The sequence below is a fragment of the Podarcis tiliguerta genome, assembly GCF_965153285.1.
Source record: "Podarcis tiliguerta genome assembly, chromosome: 3".
In the NCBI taxonomy this organism is placed as follows: domain Eukaryota; kingdom Metazoa; phylum Chordata; class Lepidosauria; order Squamata; family Lacertidae; genus Podarcis; species Podarcis tiliguerta.
In genome coordinates this window covers 47378531-47399932 of record NC_139536.1, presented here as the reverse complement: position 1 = coordinate 47399932, position 21402 = coordinate 47378531, and the positions used below count along the sequence as shown (strand labels likewise).

General features: G+C 42.7%; 2 protein-coding genes across 3 annotated transcripts; one reads left to right on the top strand and one right to left on the bottom strand.

Moving 5' to 3' along the window:
• Positions 1-237: 237 nt before the first annotated feature.
• On the top strand, positions 238-12550 carry TBP (TATA-box binding protein). 2 transcript variants are annotated; one of them, XM_083434291.1, is made up of 8 exons: positions 238-404; positions 5198-5421; positions 7091-7416; positions 8414-8501; positions 9856-9947; positions 10127-10294; positions 11313-11407; positions 11777-12550. In XM_083434291.1, the coding sequence occupies exons 2-8, from the start codon at positions 5368-5370 to the stop codon at positions 11854-11856; spliced, it is 903 nt and encodes a 300-aa protein (XP_083290417.1). In that variant the 5' UTR covers positions 238-404; positions 5198-5367; the 3' UTR covers positions 11857-12550. The 2 variants fall into 2 exon arrangements, with proteins under 2 accessions (XP_083290417.1, XP_083290418.1); XM_083434292.1 differs by having other exon boundaries at positions 391-837.
• A 452-nt stretch (positions 12551-13002) lies between these two features.
• On the bottom strand, positions 13003-20708 carry PDCD2 (programmed cell death 2). Its single transcript, XM_083434235.1, has 6 exons — positions 20399-20708; positions 17695-17937; positions 15510-15659; positions 14436-14551; positions 13728-13844; positions 13003-13228 (listed from the first exon to the last, which is right to left on the bottom strand). Exons 1-6 carry the CDS (start codon positions 20691-20693, stop codon positions 13070-13072), a joined length of 1080 nt encoding a protein of 359 aa, XP_083290361.1. The 5' UTR covers positions 20694-20708; the 3' UTR covers positions 13003-13069.
• Between the last annotated feature and the right edge of the window lie 694 nt (positions 20709-21402).

The window sequence follows — 21402 nt, the reverse complement described above, 5'->3', positions numbered from 1 at the left end:
CAGCGTAAGGGGGTCAGGAGCACCTTCGCTTTGCTTGGAATCCCTTCTTATCTGATCCATTTGCCTAGGCGTGCAGCAGGCGGCTTTGATCGCCGATGCCTCCTAGAGAGGAGCTGCGCTTGGCATCCCGATGCTCATGCTCACCCCTCCTCCCCTTTATGCCCCTTTCCTCTTTGGGGCACGCCGCCCGCGGTCGGAGTCTTTCGAACGCGCCTGCGCGCTTCTTCCGCTCATTTCTCTTTCTCTCCCCACCCCGCCTGCCGGCCGCTGCCGCCCTCAAGAAAGCTGGCGCCCGAGGTAACCGCCGAGCGGCGCAGCGGCTGCTTCGGATGACGCGAAAGAGGCGCGCCGCTCGATGAAGCGAGCGAAGGGGCACAGCTCGGCTCGGGAGAACTTCTGGAGCGGTAAGTTGCCGGTCCGCCAGCGTCGCCCTCGAGGGGAAGGGCAGCCCTGGGAAGGAGCCCAGAGCCGCTGGGCTGAGGGGGTCGGAGGAGGCGCCGCCGCTACGGCTGTTCGTACCGCTACGGGCGGCAGGCAGGGCTTTCTCCTTCCCGCTCCCCCTTCCCGCCCTTCGGACCCGTAACGTCAGGACGAGGGTTTGGCGGGTCTGTGGGCCGCGAGTTGGGCCCGGTAGCCTCCCGCCCGCCCGCCCGTCCCGCTTTTCCCTCCAGTGGAAACGCGGGCGGCGGGGAGGGGCGCCCTTCTCGATACCTCTTTCCCGGCGGCTGCGGGATGGCGATGTCGCGGTCTCCCGCCTCCGCCCGGCTGCGGTGTCTGCTGCTCGTGCGGTTTCCCAGTCCATGGGAACTAATGAGGATCCTAGCCAGTGGCCCTAAGGTAGGTTGCTTCTTCTCGGCCACACGTGCTCCTCCTGCAGCTCCTCCCGATTCTGTGCATGCTCTCTACTTGGAAGCAAGTCCCACTCCGCTGAATGGGGCTCCTGCACCGGTGTCGGAGATGCTCGGAGGGAGAGAGGAGAATAATCACCTTTCTGGGTCTCTGCACGTTTTTCTCCAAGTCGTTTTGGCACACAGGATTCCGAGAAGCACTCGATGATTCTGTGCAATTTAGGAAGCTGTCCTGGTCCTTTGCCAGCCTACAAATGTTTCACAATCAAGGGCCAGTGAAATGTAGTTTGCTGCATTACTCTTCAACTAGTAGAAATGAGTCCAAATTGCCATAGTTTAACATACTCAGTTGAAACAGGTTACATTTCCGTGGGCTCAAGATCACTGAATCATAAAATTGTAGGGTTGGAAGGGACACTGAGGATCATCTGGTCCAACTCCCTGCAGTGCCAGTCAGATGCACTGATCCATTGTGCCACAGAGATTGCTAGTCAGTTGTTGCTTAGGCAATAATCCTAAACTTACTGGCAGTTAAGTGCCATTTGAACAGTTGTAGTGTGTAATAGATATCAGTGAAACTCATCTATTGGGTGGTTGATGTCAGTCTCTTTAGAAAGATATTTAATTGTGAAACCTGCAGTGGGTACTTAACTGTCTTGAACTATTTCTCCAGCTCATTCACATATATTCCTATACAAACACAACTTTCTCTAAACATGTGAAGAGAGGGAGCTACAGACCACAAGAAGGAGTGATGATTGACTGTGCTCATTTTATAAGAGTTTATTGTGTGTATTGTGTGTGTGCACTGTTAATGTATGTTGAATGTTTTTTGTATTTGATGAAAGCTATAAATAGAGGATGACAAAGTCAATTTGCAAACAGCTGTAATATGCAATGGTTGCACTCCTTTACACTCGCCTAATTCTTTCAATCTTGAAGTGTTAAATGCTACCCACACTTATTATGTAGCAGTATAACAATAACTGTAGGTGTATCTGCAGCTGGAAAGATTATCCTGCTTTGACACTGATAAATTTGTGGCATTTGGCAAGACTATTCTAATCCCTGGTGTAGTTCTGTGTCAGTGAAATAAAAATAGTGCTGTTTGGATGGCAGCCTTCAGTGAGTACTTCTATAAAACATTCCTTCAGGAAGCAAGGTTTGTATAGCTTCATTACTGAAGCAATATAGCCCATTCTGTAAAATAGCTTATTCAAAGTATTGATGTATGGAGGTGCTTCACAATATTTCTGGGTTGTTTTTTACTAGGCCTTTAAGCTGTTGGTTTCTGGATGAAACAATCATTTCCTGGGATGTTGACAAATGAAGCTACTAGACCAGGGGTTTCCAGATTGCGGTCAGTGGACCACCAGTGGTCTGCGAGCATCATTCAAGTGGTCTTGCAACATGTCTGCATTAATTACTCATACTGATTTTTATTTTTATTTTGCTGTCTTTATTTCTTATATTATATTAGATTGTATTACAACTTGAATTCTGTGGAGTTCAAATGGCAATAAAATACAGGCAAGGGGGAATAAATCAAAATACACACACACACACACACACACACACACAATGTACCACACATTCCAGTTGCTACAGCAAGCAGAAAAATCATTAAGTGATCTGCCAAGGCCATAAATAATTTTCAAGTAGCCCATTGGCTGGGGTGGGGAAGCACAGAATGGAAACCACTATACTAGATAGTGATGTTCTCGTGGTGTTCATAATCTTAAGAGCAGCCATGCTGGAATCAAAGATCTGTGTACAGCATCTTATTTTACCCAGTCACCAGCCAGATGCTTTTGGGAAGCCTGATGGAGGGCATGTAGGCATGTTGTCTCTTCTTCCAGGCCACTGTTATTGCCTTTCAGCCTGTATGATCCACATAGAAATGATTGGCTGATAGCCATTGATAGACTTGTCCCTCATAAACTACCAGTAGTTGAATCCTTCTTTAAAACAAGCTGAGTTAATGCTGAGTTGTAGCAGTGAATTTCATTGAAGTACAGTACTAGTTTCTAATTTCACTGAATCTTCTTCCAATCAGTTTTTTCTCTCCACACTATGCATACTTTTATAAATGTGTATTGTGCTGCACCTTTTACAATTATACAATTTCTTCCCAAAATGGGACAATCAGAAACGTACATAGTAGTCCAAGTGTATATATGCAGCCATATACTTGTACCCATAAATTATAATATTGACAGTTTTTTAACTGATGTTTAATATGCATACAAGGAACATACATTATTTCTTAATTCAATTTAAAGTACATAAGCAACCTTAAACATTAATACTAACATATTTCTACTTTTATTTAGTAGGGAGTAGGTCGTATTGAAATCATTGGACTTGTTTCTTAGTAAACAACCTTAGAATTGCATTTTTGCTCTCTTAAACTCACTCAGTTTTATTCTGCAGTTTTTATCTATTATCTCCATGTAGGCGTTTTTGGAGTTTGCCAGCCTTTGGCCATAAGCAGTCATCAATAAACAATTATTAAGGGATAGTGTACTTTCAGTACAGGTGCATGCACATGACTTCTCAAAATAGTTTCATACTCAATGATACAGCTAGACATTTTATTGTTCTTTTTCCTCACAATTCTTGATGTCTTATTTTATGTTCATTTCCAAATAACCCATAGCATGGATTTTTGCCTTCTTCTTTCCTGACATGCCCTGAGTTGGTTTCATTGAGCTGTGCAGCACAACCCCAATATTTTTTCTGGTTAGTCAACCAGCATTAGAAATGACACCTTAAACCTATGTTGTGGTTGCCACCACGGAATATCTAAGCGCCGTAGTTTTTTTAGAATGAGACTTATTAATAATAATAATTCAATTTCTATACCACTTTATATTTTAAAGAAAAAATCTCAAACAGGTTGATAACACATTAAAGCATCAACTAAAACAATCCAGTATAAAGCAAATTCAAGTTTCAAGGAAAACATTTCAGATCCTTTTCTAACTGCTGCTTCCTATTCAGCCAAGGGATATAATAATCAGTTTCAAGCTTTATTCCAAAAAGGATCTCTTGATGTAAAAAGTCACTGTCATGCCCCTTTTGGAGGAATGCTCTTTGAAGGATGACCTTGAGCTCTCCAAGGCAAACATTCAGGAGAAGCATCCTGTATCATTGGACTGCAAGGCAGAGCAGGGGGATGCAGGTACTTCAGGGGTCACATCAACCCACCCTCTGTTGGGATACTGCCAAGGAGACAAAATCCATCATGACTCCACGTCGTCTCCGGACGTCCATCGATCTCCCGTAGACACGCAGTATCAGCAATTAGCGACAGGAGCTCCAGAAATAGCTTCCCACATTCCAGAGCCGATGCACGCTCTTATCAGCAGATAATGCACACAGCGAAAGATACACCCAGAAAAGCATGATTTACAGGTTTATTCAGCGTTGATCAGAACAAAGAAAAACATGACTGCCTGCTTCAGATGTCTCGGCAGAGACAGAAACGAAAGCAAAGACACACCATAAACATCCTGTGAAAACAGGAAATGCGCAGACTCTGTAACTCACAAAGCCTGCTCCCTTTTAAGGTGGAACGGAAATATCCTAACACCCTCCTCTCAAGTTAGCTAGCTATTTATTTCCATTTTCAGTGTGAAAAATGTTCATGTAACCTGATACTTATTATTTACTTGCTGCACTCCTGGTTAAGGCTTTTTGCTTGTCCTGGCCAGGCTGGTGTTGAGTTTGGACCTCCAAATCTTTTCTCAGGTAATGAATGTCACCGGAAGACCTTGGGAATAACACTCTGTCTCAGCTGAAGCTCACAGTCTATGGGGTATACAAAGTAATAAAATAATAACCTCAGTTTTCTTATTACTTAACATTCTTTCAAAGTTCTGGTATGAACAGAACAGAAATTTTAAGTTGCGGTATTACTGGGTCAAAGAAGAAACCAAGTTGTAAGTACTTGATTTCTGTTTAGGTATAGTTATTTTCCTTCCAAACTGACCTATTTGGGTTGGGTAGCTAAACTGATGGTGTATTCTCCTTTGCCCTACTTCAAAGGTAACTGTAATCAAGGATCTCATCTGTCTGTTAGGCTTATGCTTTTTGCTTACTTCAAAAGCCAATTCATTCAGTATGTGGGAGACCTGAAAGGGGATTTGTCATTGCAGATTCTTAGAACTGGCACCCAAAAGCTATTCTGCAAGCAGGCCCATGCTTATAATACTGGAAGAAGCACCCTTGACAGCATTGTTTGGACAACAGAAATACAATTTGCGACTATAAAATACAGCAGTGTTGTGTGTTTCTTAATTTTACTGCAAGGCATGCATTTCATTAAACTTGTTTCTCTCTTTCAGACTTATGACCCTCCTCTTAGACGCTAGGAAGCTGAAGTCCTTTCAAATATGTCAAGACAGGCTGCATACCTTGTTGGGATGCTTTAGGAAGTGACTCTCAAGGCAGATGGTGTGAAGCTGCTTTTCTGGACGGGGTTTCTGTAAATACTTGTCACTTGACTTTTTCTGCCATGGATCAAAACAACAGTTTACCACCCTATGCCCAGGGTTTAGCATCCCCTCAGGTAAAGATGTATGAATTTTGGAGATTTCAAAATTATTTACCCAATGAAAAGTGATGCAATGTTGTAGGCACTAGATCTTCCTCCTCTCATTATCTTTTTTTTCGGTGGGCTTGCTTCAAACTCTTTTGAATCACATCTTCACATCTAATCTATCTATCTATCTATGCCTGCCTGCCTGTGAAGATCACAGGGTGGTTTTACCTCTCCCTTCTCACCACAGGCCGGAACATGCTCTGGCCCTACCTTTTGCTCTGCCTCTTCAGTGGCTTCAGTGAAAGGGTAGTTGGCAAAGGAGGCAAGAAATACCACTGGCCCTCATTACAGCCATTGCCCTAAGTGGCAGCATGCTTGCTGATGGAGCAGTCCCTGCCACAAACTTACTACAGCCTCCTTCAACGGTAGCTAAGAATGCTTTACTTGGACCCTCTCTGTTTTTTTTGACTCTCTGTAAGCCAGTTCCTTGGCAAGAGCTGAAAATATTGGAGGCACTTCTTCATTCTTGTGTATGCATGACATGTACAATTGAATTTATTTTAATTAGCTTCAACTAGTAATTCCCAAACTGTGTCCCAGGCATGGGGTATACTAGTGTGCCTTGAGAGATACATTTTGAAATAGTCGATGCAATTCAGCATTGCACTCTTCTAGTTGTTCCACCTGCAAAAGCATTTCAGCTTGCTAGACAGAAAGATCCCACCTCTCTCTCCCAACCTCCCCAGAGCCAATGTTGGGGCACAAGGGGAAGTGGCGAGGAAGCACCATGATGCAAGCAGAAGTTCTTGTGCAGGGCTTCTGCTGATGGCACTGAGTAGGTGACTCCTGCCCAACCGCATGTTCTGAACCCAAAGCAGCTGCCCAGCAGGGGCTTCATTGCTTCATGTTTTTACTGCTCTGTTCTTCCCTTGATTTTATTTTGCTTTCTGGTGGGCATTCTCTAGTGGTGGGCAACTCCCACACCTCTCTACATTGTATTTGGATAATTCGGGCAGAAATATTTGGGACACTTACTTAGGAGCAAGCCTCACTGAACACAATTGGGCTTTCTTCTGAGTAAACATGCATAGGAATGTAGTGTCCGTCATCCCTGATGCAAAGACACAGAACTACCAGCCTCAGGGAAGGAATGCCGAAATGAAAGGGAAGCGCTCCTTTGAGTAGGTAGTTATTACTTTTACAGGTTCTGAAAATCAACCATTAAGGATATAAGAGCGCTGCATGCCTTTAATTTTAAGGGAAAGTTCCTCAGCCAGAGAGAAGCACTGACTTAAAAGTATCTCAGTGCTTATGAAAGCATATTTGAGAGCAATCCAGTTTTGATCTACCCCCCCCCTTTCTTTATTATGGTAACTGAATGTCAATTTCAGTCCTATTATAAGAGTCCAAGTAAAATAAGGTGATAACAATGCCTTGGAGAATACACATGGTAATATACTCATTCTGGAGGATCCTAGCTACTGTTTCAGTGCAGTCCTGTGCACGTTTATTCAAAGGTAAAGCACACTGTGTCCAATGGGCCTTACTCCCAGGTTAGTATGCATTGGATTGCACCATTGGTATCAAAATAGAATTGGCTTTTTAATAGCAACTTAACGAATACTTAATCCTCTTCTTGATGGTTCAAAAACATCTGTGGTCGGTAGCATTCTCTAATTCTCTTCTCTTTTTTTAGGGTGCGATGACTCCCGGCATCCCTATATTTAGTCCCATGATGCCCTATGGCACAGGGCTCACACCCCAACCTGTTCAAAGCACCAACAGTTTATCTATTCTGGAAGAGCAACAGAGGCAACAGCAGCAAGCAGCAGCACAACAGTCCACATCACAATCCACACAGGGTGCATCCGGTCAAACGCCGCAGCTCTTCCACTCACAGACACTTACTACAGCCCCTTTGCCAGGAACCACACCTCTCTACCCCTCTCCGATGACCCCCATGACCCCAATCACTCCTGCAACACCTGCCTCTGAAAGCTCTGGGATTGTACCACAGCTACAGTGAGTGTGTAGTCTTCTCTTCTCCCTCCTGTGACCCTGCAATATTTTTAAATAGTGACTGTAAGCTCCTGTAACCCTCTGATCTTGGCTAGCAAATCTGTCTTTTTTGATTGACTAGGGCCAAGCAACTAGTGTTAAGCAGCAATAATAAAGTACCTTTTAATGGCAGCATCTTAACTAAAAACCTCTGAATAGTTGACATATCCCTCGCTTCCCGGACATCTCAAATAAGCCTCGCAACATTTGCAAAAGATGCTCAGGCTTATCTCATGTTTTGGAATGTGGAACTTCTTAGGAATGTGACAGCTATAGAGTTCCTTTGCATGCCTGTGCTCTGAACTGGTTCACAGATGGGGAGTTCATGAGCACTCTCGATTGATTGATTGTTTGATTGTTCTTAGAGGCTATAAGGCAGGAGGTTCCCCTAATATGTTGACCATTAACTGTTAATGCACATCAATGTGGGACTGAGGGGGCTCCTGTAGTTTTACGATAGTTCAATTCTTTGTTGTGTTCAGAGACAATACGATAGCACCCTTCAAATATTTCTCACAGCTTTGATGGACCAAATGTATTTCCTGCTGTTCCAGAGGGTAGGACCCAAATCAATGGGTTCACTGTGCGAAAATGGAACAGTTCATTGGGGTGTAGTAGACTTTCCTTTGTTGGAGATTGAGTGTGTGTGTGTGTGTGTGTGTGTGTGTGAGAGAGAGAGAGAGAGAGAGAGAGAGAGAGAGAGAGAGAGAGACAGACAGATCTTGAAAATATATATTCATAATAACTGTAACCATATAAATCAGTAGGGTGTGTTTACATGAAAATTGGCACGAGACAGTAACTCACGAGTCAAAGTTATCCCGGTTGTAAATCTTACAAGGCTGAGTTGTGTCCTGGTATTCTAGTTACTACTTGCTTAAATGCAGTTGCATAGTAGGGGATACATTCACAATTTGGAAAAAAATCTAGCTTGCCTAGCATGTCTTTGAATTGCCTTTAGGAATATTGTGTCTACAGTGAATCTTGGTTGCAAACTGGACCTCAAAACCATTGCCCTTCGTGCTCGAAATGCTGAATACAACCCCAAGGTAAGGTATAATGGAGAGTGGATAGCCATTACTTGATGCTTCTGTTTCTGATTGCCCATGGGTCCAGCATGAATCTCTTTTAGCTTTCTCATGGCTGGGGAGCCCCCAGTCTACAGGTCCCAAATTGGTCTCTGGGGCTGTTTCCCCAAACCAAGCCCACCTGCCCCACACCTGACATCATATGTCAGGAGTTGGACATAGGTAGTTCCACTAGAACAGATAATTCACCTGGTGGGTCGAGTTTGGCAATTTCCTATCTTTACTCTTTAAAGAAGGTAAAACAATAAATCTAGCAGAATTGGTAGAAAGGATGCAAAAGTCAATTGCAAAGGTATTCCTAAAAGGGGAGTGACAGTTTTTACCTCTCCAAAAGCTCCTTGGCAAAAGTAATATTTTGAGTTGTCCATTGCATGTTGACCATATTCAGATGGTATGTGAAATCAGTTTAGTGTGTGAGGAGTGAGCCTTGAGCTCACATAATTCTCTCCCATTTGTTTCTCCTGGGATGACTGCAAGGAGTGGAGAAGCTTTCCTTCCCATTTTTGCTTCTTCAGTTTGTGCTTTCTGAACTGACAAGCTGTCATTAATATTGGCTATGGTTAGTTTGAAACAAGTCAACAGAGCCTGGCAGGGGGTTAAATAAAAAAGGAAAAGGTCCATGAGGTTGTGGGGTATTGTATGGTGATGGGAAGGGAAGTATTTTTCCTAGTGTTTACCAGTTCATTTTAAAGGATTAGTGGTGGAGAATGCAGTCTTTCAACTGTCCAGGGGAGTTCTGCACCTCTAAAGAATTGTTGGGGAAACCCAACTTCCTCTGCATATTTCCTGGGGGTAGAGGCAAAAATGGATAAGACTGGCACTTCTGTTCTGCTAGATAACTGTTGCTCACATTTGGAGATTAGTCTCTATATAGTAAAAAATGATACTTTGTTGAAGAAAACTTTTTTTTTTAGTGTTGAATCTAAGGAAGAACCTGCTACAATAAAAATGTTAAACACTTAATAAAAAAATAAAACACTTAAAACAATTTGTAGCAGAGTGAGTTTGCAGTACTCCTTGCAATATTTTTAACAAGCCTTCTGAATAGTCACATTTGGGCTGCAAATTGTGGCTTATATATCTTAAAGTGGAAATGAAGGCTGTTTATACAGCAAGATAAATAATCCCTTTTGGAATGTGAGGTCTATACGCTTATTCCTGAAGTAGTTGATTATAAATGCTTGCAAAATTATAAAGATGACTGAGGAGTGAATTATAATATAGAGGTTGTCGCAGCTTCAAAAATTACTTACTAATGTTTCTTGGGATTCTTGTAGTAACATCAATTTATTATTATTATTATTTTGTATTTCAGCGTTTTGCTGCTGTAATCATGAGAATAAGAGAGCCACGTACCACCGCCCTCATATTCAGTTCTGGGAAAATGGTGTGTACAGGGGCGAAGAGGTATGTGAGTCCATGGAGTATCTGCCCATTAATCTCAGTGTCCAGTATAATTTTATTCTCATTTCACTTGGGGGTTGACAGTCCAGCTCCCCAAACACATTTACTGCACACACATGCACCGTATACAACATTTTGTTATTATTTACTTGGTAAAATTACAGTGACTTCTTTTTCCCCAGTGAGGAGCAGTCCAGGCTAGCTGCCAGGAAGTATGCCAGAGTTGTGCAGAAATTAGGCTTTCCAGCCAAATTCTTGGATTTTAAGATTCAGAATATGGTGGGCAGCTGTGATGTGAAATTCCCCATCAGGCTCGAAGGATTGGTGCTTACGCATCAACAGTTTAGCAGGTAGGTAAAAGGTTATTGTACCCAAGTGGTGAATACCACCTGCCGCAAAATACGAGTGGATACTGCAACATATTCTCTGGTTATTATCTCCACCATTTTAATTTGTTTTGTTAGTATGTTTAATCATTGCTTTGGATCTTCCATAGTATCCTGAATTAGGTGTATGCAAATGAGAAGGATTGCTTGTCAAGCTGTAGCCAATTTAGGACGTTCTGTGGATTGGATCCAGGTAAAAGTGCATAGCAGAAGGCTGGTTAATTTCCCCACACCTCTCACCAAAAACCTTCTCCATGAAGGACAGGCATCCACTGAAATCAAGCAGAGGCACTTTCAGTGAGCACTGCTCACATTTGCAAAAGGTGCATGTATCCAGTTTTTGGAGATTTCCTATTCAGCAGAGTCCCCTGACCCCTGGGAGAAGCACCGAGTCAACTTCTGTCAGTGTCCTACTGCACACTTTTCTCAGATCTAACCCTGTATCTATAAAGTTTTGTAGACAAGAATATCTACACTTGAGACTTCTTCCATTTGCTAATATTTTATGATGTAATGATTTTATTGTATATAGCCATAATTTAGATGAGCTGGTCATTTACAGACAAGTGTCTCTCAAAAAGGGGGATGGGGAATAGACTGGTCTCATGAAGTATTGGGGACTAATGGTGTACATTGCTAGCTGAGTAGCCAGAGAAATGAAATCTGTATGAAAACCTTTTTAAATGTCAACTTCCAAGAAAGAGCTTGAAACAGGAGATGGTTCACCAGTTAGCTTAACTGGAGATGGTTCACCAGTTAGCTTAAGCCATATTTTGTTATTCTTATACAAAATATGTCATATATTTTGCTGCAAATGTCTGCTTTGGTGTATCAGCCACAAGATGTAGTAATAACAAAAATTAACTTGTGGCAAGAGAAATAAAATGACTTTCACTCACAGACATCTCAATCTCAATCAACCCACACTTAAATGAAACCCAGTTTCATTTAAAGATTTTACCTGTTTATTCTTTTCTTCCAGTTATGAGCCAGAATTGTTTCCTGGTTTAATTTACAGAATGATCAAGCCAAGAATTGTCCTGCTTATATTTGTTTCTGGGAAGGTAGTTTTAACAGGTAAGTTACATATGACATTTCTGCATTGAGTTAAATTGTAGTGCAAACAGGGGTGCCTAATAGTAATGATTTCTTGAAAATCCAAATTCTTTTAATGTTGGCATAGTCATTTTTTGAAGTGTTGGTGTTTTGGTATTGCAAGTGTGCTACAACTTCTGTCGATGAACTCTTCTAAGAGTCTACAACTATGAACCAACTGCACAAACAAGAGATTTGAGCCATGCACTTCCTCCTTTTTCCTGTCCACATTACAGGAAAAGAATAAACCAGACACCCTACCTCTTGCTCTGTAAAAAAAAAAGGGGGGGGATACATTGTAGTTTTTTAAAAAAATATATATGATTGTATAACTAGTGCTTTGCCTTCTAGGTGCAAAAGTCAGAGCTGAAATCTACGAAGCATTTGAAAATATATATCCTATTTTAAAAGGATTCAGAAAGACAACGTAACAGTTCCTCGTGCTTATCCAAGACATTGGGGAACATTTTTAAAGTTACTGATTATGGCACAGCAGTAAAAGGAGACTTGCAGACTGCAGCATCAAGCCTTGGAACATTTTCCCAGTTAGTGCCTAATTACCAGATCTCCATGGGGAGGGTGTTTGTGTTACGTCTATACTGAGTTACCGTGAGTTGCTTCACTCGGCTCTCCTTGGAGAAACAACTCGACTTATTTATATTTCTAGCTTTTAAACAGTTTTAACATCTATTTTTTAAAAAACCGGAAACCGTACGCTGGCAAATTGGTTAAACCGTGTTACTCAACATTTAACAGTTTTCTTACAGTATTCTTTCAACCATGAATTTTATAATCAGAAACTTTGATTCTACATTTTTAGACCACCTTTCACATTCCCTGTTTTCAGTATTCAGCAGGACAGAAAGTTGCTAATGAAAACTGATGGTTGTATATATATATTCCTCTATTTGGGAAGCAATTTTTTGAGTTCTAAATGTATAAATACATGCTGCTTTTGAAAATTGGGGAAAGAATTTGAAGAGTAAAAGCCTGTGATTAACCTGATTGGCTTCTGCTGCTGTTTTAATGTGCTAAATGCATGCTTGTAGCTTTCAGTGTATTGAATTGGTTTTTATAAGATTTCTTAACAATCCAGTATTAAAGCAATGTGTTTTGCCTTTTAAATTACTTTCTGTGTGTTTCTTAAGTATCTTTTTTAAAAAAGTTTAGCATATAAGCTATAGCTTAGTTCACACATTTTCTGGAGCTGGTGGTCAATTCATGTAGTGGTGGAGCAGGCTTGCAGCCCTATAGGGATAGATAAGAACAATTTCAAATTTAAACACCTGGTCATATGGAGCACCTAGTTACCTCCATGGTGGAGGGAAGTTTGTTCTTTTACTGAGCATAGGGGGATGCTTTGGAGAAATCTAGCTCTAAAATTAAAGGTATAAAAATAAGACGACTGTCTGAAAAATCTTACCTAGCTGCCGGCATGGCAAAGTTTCACTACAATATAATAAAGCTACCTTAGCTAATGGCTTTATTAAAACAAAAAGGCAACTGTTATCATCTCATCACTGGATAAGCTCTTGCTTCTTTTGTTTTATCCATGGGGAATAAACACAATTACAGGATTAGTTATGAAATGACATATTTTAATGATGCGGAGTTAAATGTCCTGCCATTTAAATTTTGTAGATATTAAATAGTGCTAGAAATATCCTGCTTCCAGACGAATTCTTCGGTATAGTGGTTGCCTCTGTTACAGCTGTCGGCACATGTATAAATAGCTAGTGTTCCCCAGTCGATGCTTTCTCCAAGGCTGTCAACTTTTAGGTGATTCAGAAGTTGCGGCATAATCTTAAACAAAACACAACAGAAATGTTAAGTTACCTTTTAAGCCACATAGTACTTTTTCTGCACTATATAGTTTAGAAGGCACAGTGATCAATTCTTTATAGTCTTCAAATCTTAGCTTCCAGCCCCCGCAAAAGCAACAAGATTAGTTGGGGGGGGGAGAAAAAAATAGCACCATTCAAATACTTCAGCAAAATCTGTATAAAATTTGCAGCAAATAGCTGTCCTAAAAAGTTTATTTAGCACTTGGCTATGTTCTAGTCAACAACCCATTTTTAATTTAAGTAGGCTATAGTTCCAAAAATATGTATCATTGAACTCCTGACTTTCCACAATTCAGGCTACACAGACGTTGGCATGGATTGAAAGAAAATTTTAAGTGGAACTAAGAATTCATTCCTAAAATTCTCCTCTGCTGCGCATATATATATATATATATATATATATATAATATAATATTACACACACACTTATTACACACAATTTAACCAGATTTCCATACCTGGAATTCAAATACTCTTTTACTACCACATAAACAGTTGGGGATGTCCGTCTCCTGAGGAATGTTTTCTGCGGAAATCCAGAGTGGGCCTTCTCCATCTCTACAGTATCTGATAATCTGAGATTAAGAAAGATCACAGATGGAGTTTTAAATTACATGGAAAGGCCCCAAGACTTCAGTCCCTTTAAAATTAATGAAACCTGAATTAAAGCTCCATTAATATCAATGCCAGTAAGTGCAATTTAACTTCTCTGAACTGGGGCAAAAGGTTATGAACGAAAATGAAATATATATGTCATCCCTTCTGTGGAACAATGCTGTGCTGCTGGTCACCCCACTCAAATCTTGTGCCTCCATGGCAATCATGTTAGCTGTTTGCTCTACAACCTCTAGAACCAATCCTTGCTTTATTTCAGGATGCTAAGAATCAGACTTCCTTCAGAAAATGGAAGTCTTACGCAAATAAGAACATCCTTACAAAACAGAGATGAAAAGGAAGCATACTGCTGAAACCACTGATTAAAGTATAAATATGTCAAATACGGGCAACCAGCTATGGAGGCAACTGAACCAATAATAACAAGGGTTTTAAGGAGATTGGGCCAGATTTCTTATCTTCACCACATATTTTAGTACTTTAGTGGCATGAAGACCTAGTGGTTAGAAAATAGAAAATAGAGGGAGCCACAGAAAAATGCATTGTAAAACCTGTTCTGGTTCTGAAGAAATTTTCTCTTTAAACTTCTGAAAAATCTTGTCATCTTGGGTTTCATGTTTTGCCATTGCTTCCAATGATGTCTCATCCAGAGAATCTGGTGCTTCATCTAAAACCCAAACAGATTAAAACTTTATAGTGTTAAAATCAGCAATGCTGTAGTTTTAATAAGCTAAATTAAAATCTTCAGAAGGTTTGCATGAGAAATTAGAACAAAGTATGTTAAGATGAAGAGTTTGATTTTCATAGTGTAACTTGTTTAAAATATACCTTTTTGTGAAATATTTTTAAAAGAAAAGGCTGTGTCTTGCCAGGGAGATTATGAATGTAATCTTTTTCAAGTTTGGGTACTTTTGGTTTATTGTTAATCTGTGTTACTTTTATACTATGCATTCCTTTGTTTGTCAAACTTTTCCCGATGACTAGATACAGAAAAACAAAACTCAATTCAATCAAATTTAAGCACATACTAACTTGGAGACTTACTTACATGGAGCACAGTGATATTTAAATATAGAGAAATTTATCATGTTCACAATTCTTCTGTTCTTTTGACCTGAATTATTTTCAAGTCTATGCTACAGGTGCATAGCATTTTATGTAACAGCAGGGGTGGTTAATCTGTGGCCCTGAAGATTTTGTTGGGACTAAAGATCCAAACATTTTTTACCATTGGCCATACTGGTTAGGGCTGATGGAAAATGGGAATTCAGCACCATCTAGTGACATAGGTTAGCCACCACAGGTAAAAAACCAAAAGTATAGTAGTACCTTGGTTTTCGAACAGCCTAGTTCTTGAACGTTTTGGCTCCTGAATGATCGAAACCCGGAAGTGACTGTTCTGGTTTTCAAATGTTCTTTTGGAAACTGAATGTCTGATGGGGCTTCCGCAGCTTCTGAGTGGCTGCAGGAGGTTCCTGCAGCCAATCAGAAGCCACACTTCGTTATTCGAATGCTTTGGAAGTCGAACGGACTTCCGGAACGGATTCCGTTCGGCTTCCAAGGTACAACTGTAGTATAATTTAAAAATAGGTCTTGCAGCAAGGAAATTTATTCATGTTACTTACCTGTATTGGCAGCAGGTGTCAATTCTTTTTTGTCCTGATCTTCCTCTTCTGTTTCACTGACATTGGAGGAGTCAGTTTCTTCAGGCTCTATCACAATTTCATACTCGGGGAAAAGAAATTTATGATCTGGAATAACAACATCCAGTTCACCTACAAAACAAGAACCCAAAATTATTTTGGTCATTTTTCCCTATTCTATTTTGTATTGTATATTAGTCTATTTTCAAATGATTTCTTAGGGGTGGGGGGCAAACTTGGAAACTAGTAGAGAACAAAGACAAATATAAAATGAAATGGCCAGCAGAATAAAGCCAGAGCAGAAGGCACCATTTTTTTATACAAAGCTGCAGTGTCTCAATTTTTCAATTTCTTTAAAACCCTGCTTGTCTCTAGAAGTAGAATGGTCCCAAAATTAAGAGTTTTTATGTCATTCTACTCACAGCGACAAACAGGATTTTAAAGAAATGTACAAACTGAGACACTGCAGCTTTGCTAAAAAACAGAAACGTGTGCTGCTGGAGATGTCAAAGATCAAAATTGGACTTCACAGCAGTGCCAGAAAATATGTAAAAACTATTTTGGCAAAAATTGCTAAATATAATAGAGGATATGATGTTTTAGAATTCCTAGGTGAATAACAACGACGACTACTGTGTCACCTCCTTCAGGCCAGACTGTAAAAGGCCTTGCACTACCCAGGAAAGCTATGTTGGATGACACAATGAGGATGCAATGGAGGCAGCAAAGTATACCTTCTTTGCTGCCTTCACTGCTATTTGGTAGGCTTGACGATGAGGCCTCACTAGTGTTTGATTGCATTTGATGGAAGTTTTCCTCCACTTGTGTTTGAGCTGTCTCCCAGCTTGCTTCCTCATTCTAAGCTATGGAATATACAGTGGTACCTCGGTTGTCGAACGTAATAAGACCATTCGACTTCCAAAACATTTGACAACCAAGGTGCAATGGGGGGGTCGGTAAATTCCATTGAGAAAATTGAGAAACACGCCTTGGAAGCCGTTCAACTTCCAAGGCGCGTTCAAAACCCAAGGTTCCACTGTACCAGGAAGCCAAATGGGCTCCACAAAGTGGGAGAGGGTGCTGAAGGGCAATCATGTCAATGGCCATTAGGATATTCCAGAGGATGGCCAGGGCTTTGGTATGCGTGCCAGTTATATCAGCCAAAAAAATTCCCAGAGCAGTTTTAGAAATCCATTGGATTCATCAGCCGCCAAGGGCAGACAATCCTAATAGATACCCAGCCTCTGCAGAGAGAAAAAAGGTACTAAAAGCCTAAATCTCAACAGGAAAAGATTGGACCATGACCAGAGACTGATGCCAATATCCTCCACTTTCAGATAACCCTCTTCACAAGGTCCCGAGCATGGCCTGCCACATGCGGTGGGCCAATAACATATTGGAACAGCTCCATGGCCACTATGAAGCCCTGAGCCACCGTAGAGCCATTCACCTCATCATGGATGTTGAAATCCCCCCAAAATCAGCAGTCTGTGAGCCTTCAACACCACCTGAGACTAGCTCTGTCAGCTTAGGCAGGCAGACTGCTGTGGAGCTAGGTGGACGGTAAACCAGCAGAATGCCAAATCTGTCCCAATTGCCCAATGCCAAGAACGTGCCCTCTAGTTCTCCTGCCCCCAAATGGACAGAGAGCCAGGAAAGAGCTAATTTCTATAGATCACAACAATACCCCCTCCCTGACCCTCAGGTCTTCCCTGATGCTGTTCCAAATACTCTGGTGGACACAGCTGAGTAAGACAAACCACACCTTGCTCAGCCACCAAGGTATCAGTAATATAGACCAGATCAGCCTCCTCATCCAGAATAGGATGAGGGATGTCTTCCTCAGAGCTAACCTGGCATTCAGGGCAGCAACTGCGGACCAAAGGGCTGGCTAACAGGATGACTGCAATGCCTCATGTTGGAGGATGGGCTTGCACACAGCATAGTCACTAACTGTGGGCCAGGTACCCCTTCCCTGAACTGCCCCACCTCCCATACCATACCTCCCCCTACCCTGAAACATTGTGATTGCACCCCCCCCCCTGCTCTCCCCAATTATAACAATTCTTCTTGGACTGCTTAATTCTGAAGTAATCAAAGCCGATCTTCAACTGATGGAGACCCTCCTCTAAATCAATGCAAATTTCCAGAGTTTCAAATTGCTTACCAGACTGCAAGCATGAAAGCTTATGCCCTGCTTTCCAGTCCTTAACTTGATGGTCCTTGCTACAGTAATGAGCCTTGTGGCATTTGGAGCATGTTTTGCTTCCTAAACACCCACAGACTCGGCACAGCTTCGTCCCACATTTTAGCTGTAGATTTGCACAAATCGGCTCTTCGTGGGGTGGCTCTTCCCGTGGTGGATCATAAGAGTAGGTGTCATTCTTCCTTGGTAATTGATTCCTAAAAACTTGAAAACAGAAAAAAAATATTAACTATCTGAAAGCAACAGTATGGATATATATTTTTTGTTTGCTCTCTCTGACCTGGCTATGCCAGAAACTATACAAGTTGCTACACTTCTCCTTAATCTTTACCGGAGGAGAGACCTCTTACTCCAGAGGATCCAAAGCTCCTTAAGGGAGGGAGAGATCCACTAATTTTGTAATATTGGCAGCATTTGAGTGTGGTATAACAGCATGCACGGCATGTATATAATCTGAGAGAAAATTCACTTCTCAGCAGTGTCAAACTACACATGCTCCAATTCTAGTTTACTAGTACCACACATCTCAGTTGGAATACAACCTGAAAAATCTCTAGCCACCACCTGAGGTAAGACTCACACTGCTAATGTTTTCTTAAATCCGTTTTTGATGCTTTAATTGCTCCATTCAACAGACCAGTTTTGCCATGAAAGTATCAAGATCAAGGCAAACATTGTCAGTTTAGGATCTCAGAGGTTGGTTGGTTGTCTCGCATTTTAAAAGGGCTGTTCTTGTCAACATCAAAGCCAGCCAAGAAGTACCAGAAAATACCTCCCTTTCCTTAGCTCCACTTCACCAGTTTTTTTATTTTGACATTTAATTCAAACATGGTGATTTATGGTGCTCTGAGATGCTCTCTAATGCATCTACAATGGCAGCACTTTAAGGAAAGGGAAGAAACATTCCCATCTGATATATAACTGCTGACATGGGTTGTTGGTGGAAAAAAAGATTGCCTGACTCCCTTTATTTTTAAGAAAACTCTACCAAATGACATACACTGTATCCGTTCATCATTTCTATGCTGTAATCTTGCAGCTGGTTACTCACACAAAGATACTACGGGTTTTAGTGGGGCCAATATGACATGTTCCTGAGCACAAGATTGAAGCCACTGACAAGTCTCTCCTCTCCCCTGACATTTTCAAATTCTATTATAAAGTTATCAGCTGGCCTTGTTTATTATTTTTGGACTTCCAGTTTTAGAACTCCTTCACAGCATTCTATTTAAGTAAGTTGTATTATGCCTATTTATTGAACTTTACCTGTGCTTTTTTCTTTGTTTTAAGCACTGATTTATTTTGATCGATGGATTGTTTTATTGACTGTTGTGTAGACTGCTTTGTGAACATCTGTGGTGAATAAAGGTAAAGGTAAAGGTACCCCTGCCCGTACGGGCCAGTCTTGACAGACTCTAGGGTTGTGCGCTCATGTCACTCAAAGAGGCCAAGGGCCAGCGCTGTCCGAAGACACTTCCGGGTCACGTGGCCAGCGTGACATCGCTGCTCTGGCGAGCCAGAGCCGCACACGGAAACGCCGTTTACCTTCCCGCTAGTAAGCGGTCCCTATTTATCTACTTGCACCCAGGGGTGCTTTCGAACTGCTAGGTTGGCAGGCGCTGGGACCGAACAGCGGGAGCGCTGTGGTGAATAGCCATCTATAAATAGTAGAAATAAATAAAACTAGATTTTTAGCTGTGTACCTAAGATACATTTGCGTTTATTTAGTGGAAATATTTTCATCTCACCTCTTTACCAGATGTGCCACAAGGCAGAAGCAAACCTGACAAATATGAATCGGGGTGCACAGAATGTAAGCCAATGCAGATGTTACCACACATCTGCATCGTGACAAGTGGTAGGACTAAAGATGCCTTGAATAAGCAAAGATAAGCAAACTCTTACACAGGGAGCTCAGTAGCAAGGAGCTGGGCAAAGAAAGCTGCATTTTTATTTGAAATGGGCTGTACAGTATCTGCTTCCCCCATGTTCGATCCCCATCATCTCCAGGTAAAGGTAGGGAAGAAGACCCCTGTCTGGAACCCAGGGGAGCCACTGCCATCCCCTGTGTATGATACAAGCTAGATGGGCCAGTGATTTGCCTTCGGCTAGGGCTGTGGTTCCCAATGTGGGGCACACGCCCCATTGAGGGGCAATTTGATTTTGGGGGGGGGGCAATTCAAAAATGAGTTATTAACAATGAATGGCCTTTTCGGCTTCCTCCACATGAATAGGAGTTCACTTTTTGAATAATAAGAATTATATGTAGCAGGGGGGCGGGGTGCATCAGGATTTCAGAGATGCTTAGGTGAGGCATGGCCCAAAAAAGGTTGGGAACCACTGGGCTAGGGCAACAGCCTGTCAATGGAAGGGCCCAAATTTTAATAGGCACAAACAAAGAGACCAGGGATAGGGAAACAGCCGGTCCATCCAATAACTCCTATCATCCCTAACCATTGGCCATGCTGGCCGGGGCTGCTGACAACCGAAGGTTCTCCAGTCGGGCCTTGAGGGCTTCAGCTGCAATCCTAACTTGCCCCGCTGGGTTTAAGGGGATTTAGGACTTCCAGCATCTCCCTCCTGCATGCATGCCTTTACGCCCACAGCAGACCCGACCAAGGGCCCTTCAGACGACACGAGGCCCCTCTCTGCCCGCGCCCCTCACCTCTCAGGCAGCCCGGGGAGGGGCCGGCGAGGCGGTAGCAGGCGGGCCGGCGGCAGCCGAAGAGGAAGAGGCTCCTGTGGAAGGCGTCGGGCCGGCCCGGCCGAGGCGCGTAGAGCTGCAGCAGGAAGGCGCGCGGCTCCCCGCACTCGCCGCACTGCAGCTCGGCGGGGCCCGGCAAGCCCGCCTCGCCCAGCCACGCCGGCCTGCCGCCCACTTTGCAAGGGAATTGCTCGCTGCGCAGCCGCCAGGCCGGCGCCTCCTCCGCGAAGCCCAGCTCGACCCGCCGCGAGGCCATGGCGTCTCCTTCCCGGCCGAGCTTGAGCGAAGGAGGCCGAGGCGGTGGAAGCCAGCGGCAATGGAGTCCGCCTGGCGAGGGGAAACAACAGCGCCTCCTTTGGAGAGCAGAGGCACCTGCGAGGGTTGGGCTGGAGACGGTTCTTTCCAAAACGGCGCATCCCTCCCCGCAGGACAGTCCTTGTTTAAAGTGGCGGGCAGCGGGGTGGTTTTCTTCCCAATTGGACCACATTCACAAGACCCTCTGGTGGTGACAAAGAAGTGAGGTGGCTTCAATCCCCACCGCCTGGAATTAAAGGGGTCAGAATCCTAGCTGGAGTATAATCGAACCGAATTCCTGCCCCCTTCCAGACCCAGAACAAACACGAGCTGGCTCTGGGCTTGCCTGGTTTTTACTCCGAATCCTAATACTGAATCGGGCTGTGTTTTTTAACGTCAGGGAACTCTCCTCGCCCCCAACCTCAAGGGCCTCATGGGCAGCTTTCTGAGAGCCACATGCCAGTTGTGGGCAAGGCAAAAAGCAAGGCGTGTGGGCAGCCTGAGCCAACGTGAAGAGAGCTATGGACGCAACTTTGTAGGGTAGGTTGTGTTGCAGATGATACACACACCATACTCCATCCAGGAAAGCAAGAAGCATTGCCGTTGGTCAAGGACACACTTCAGGCAGATAAAAGCATTCAAGTAGGGTGCACAGCATGGGCAGTGTGACC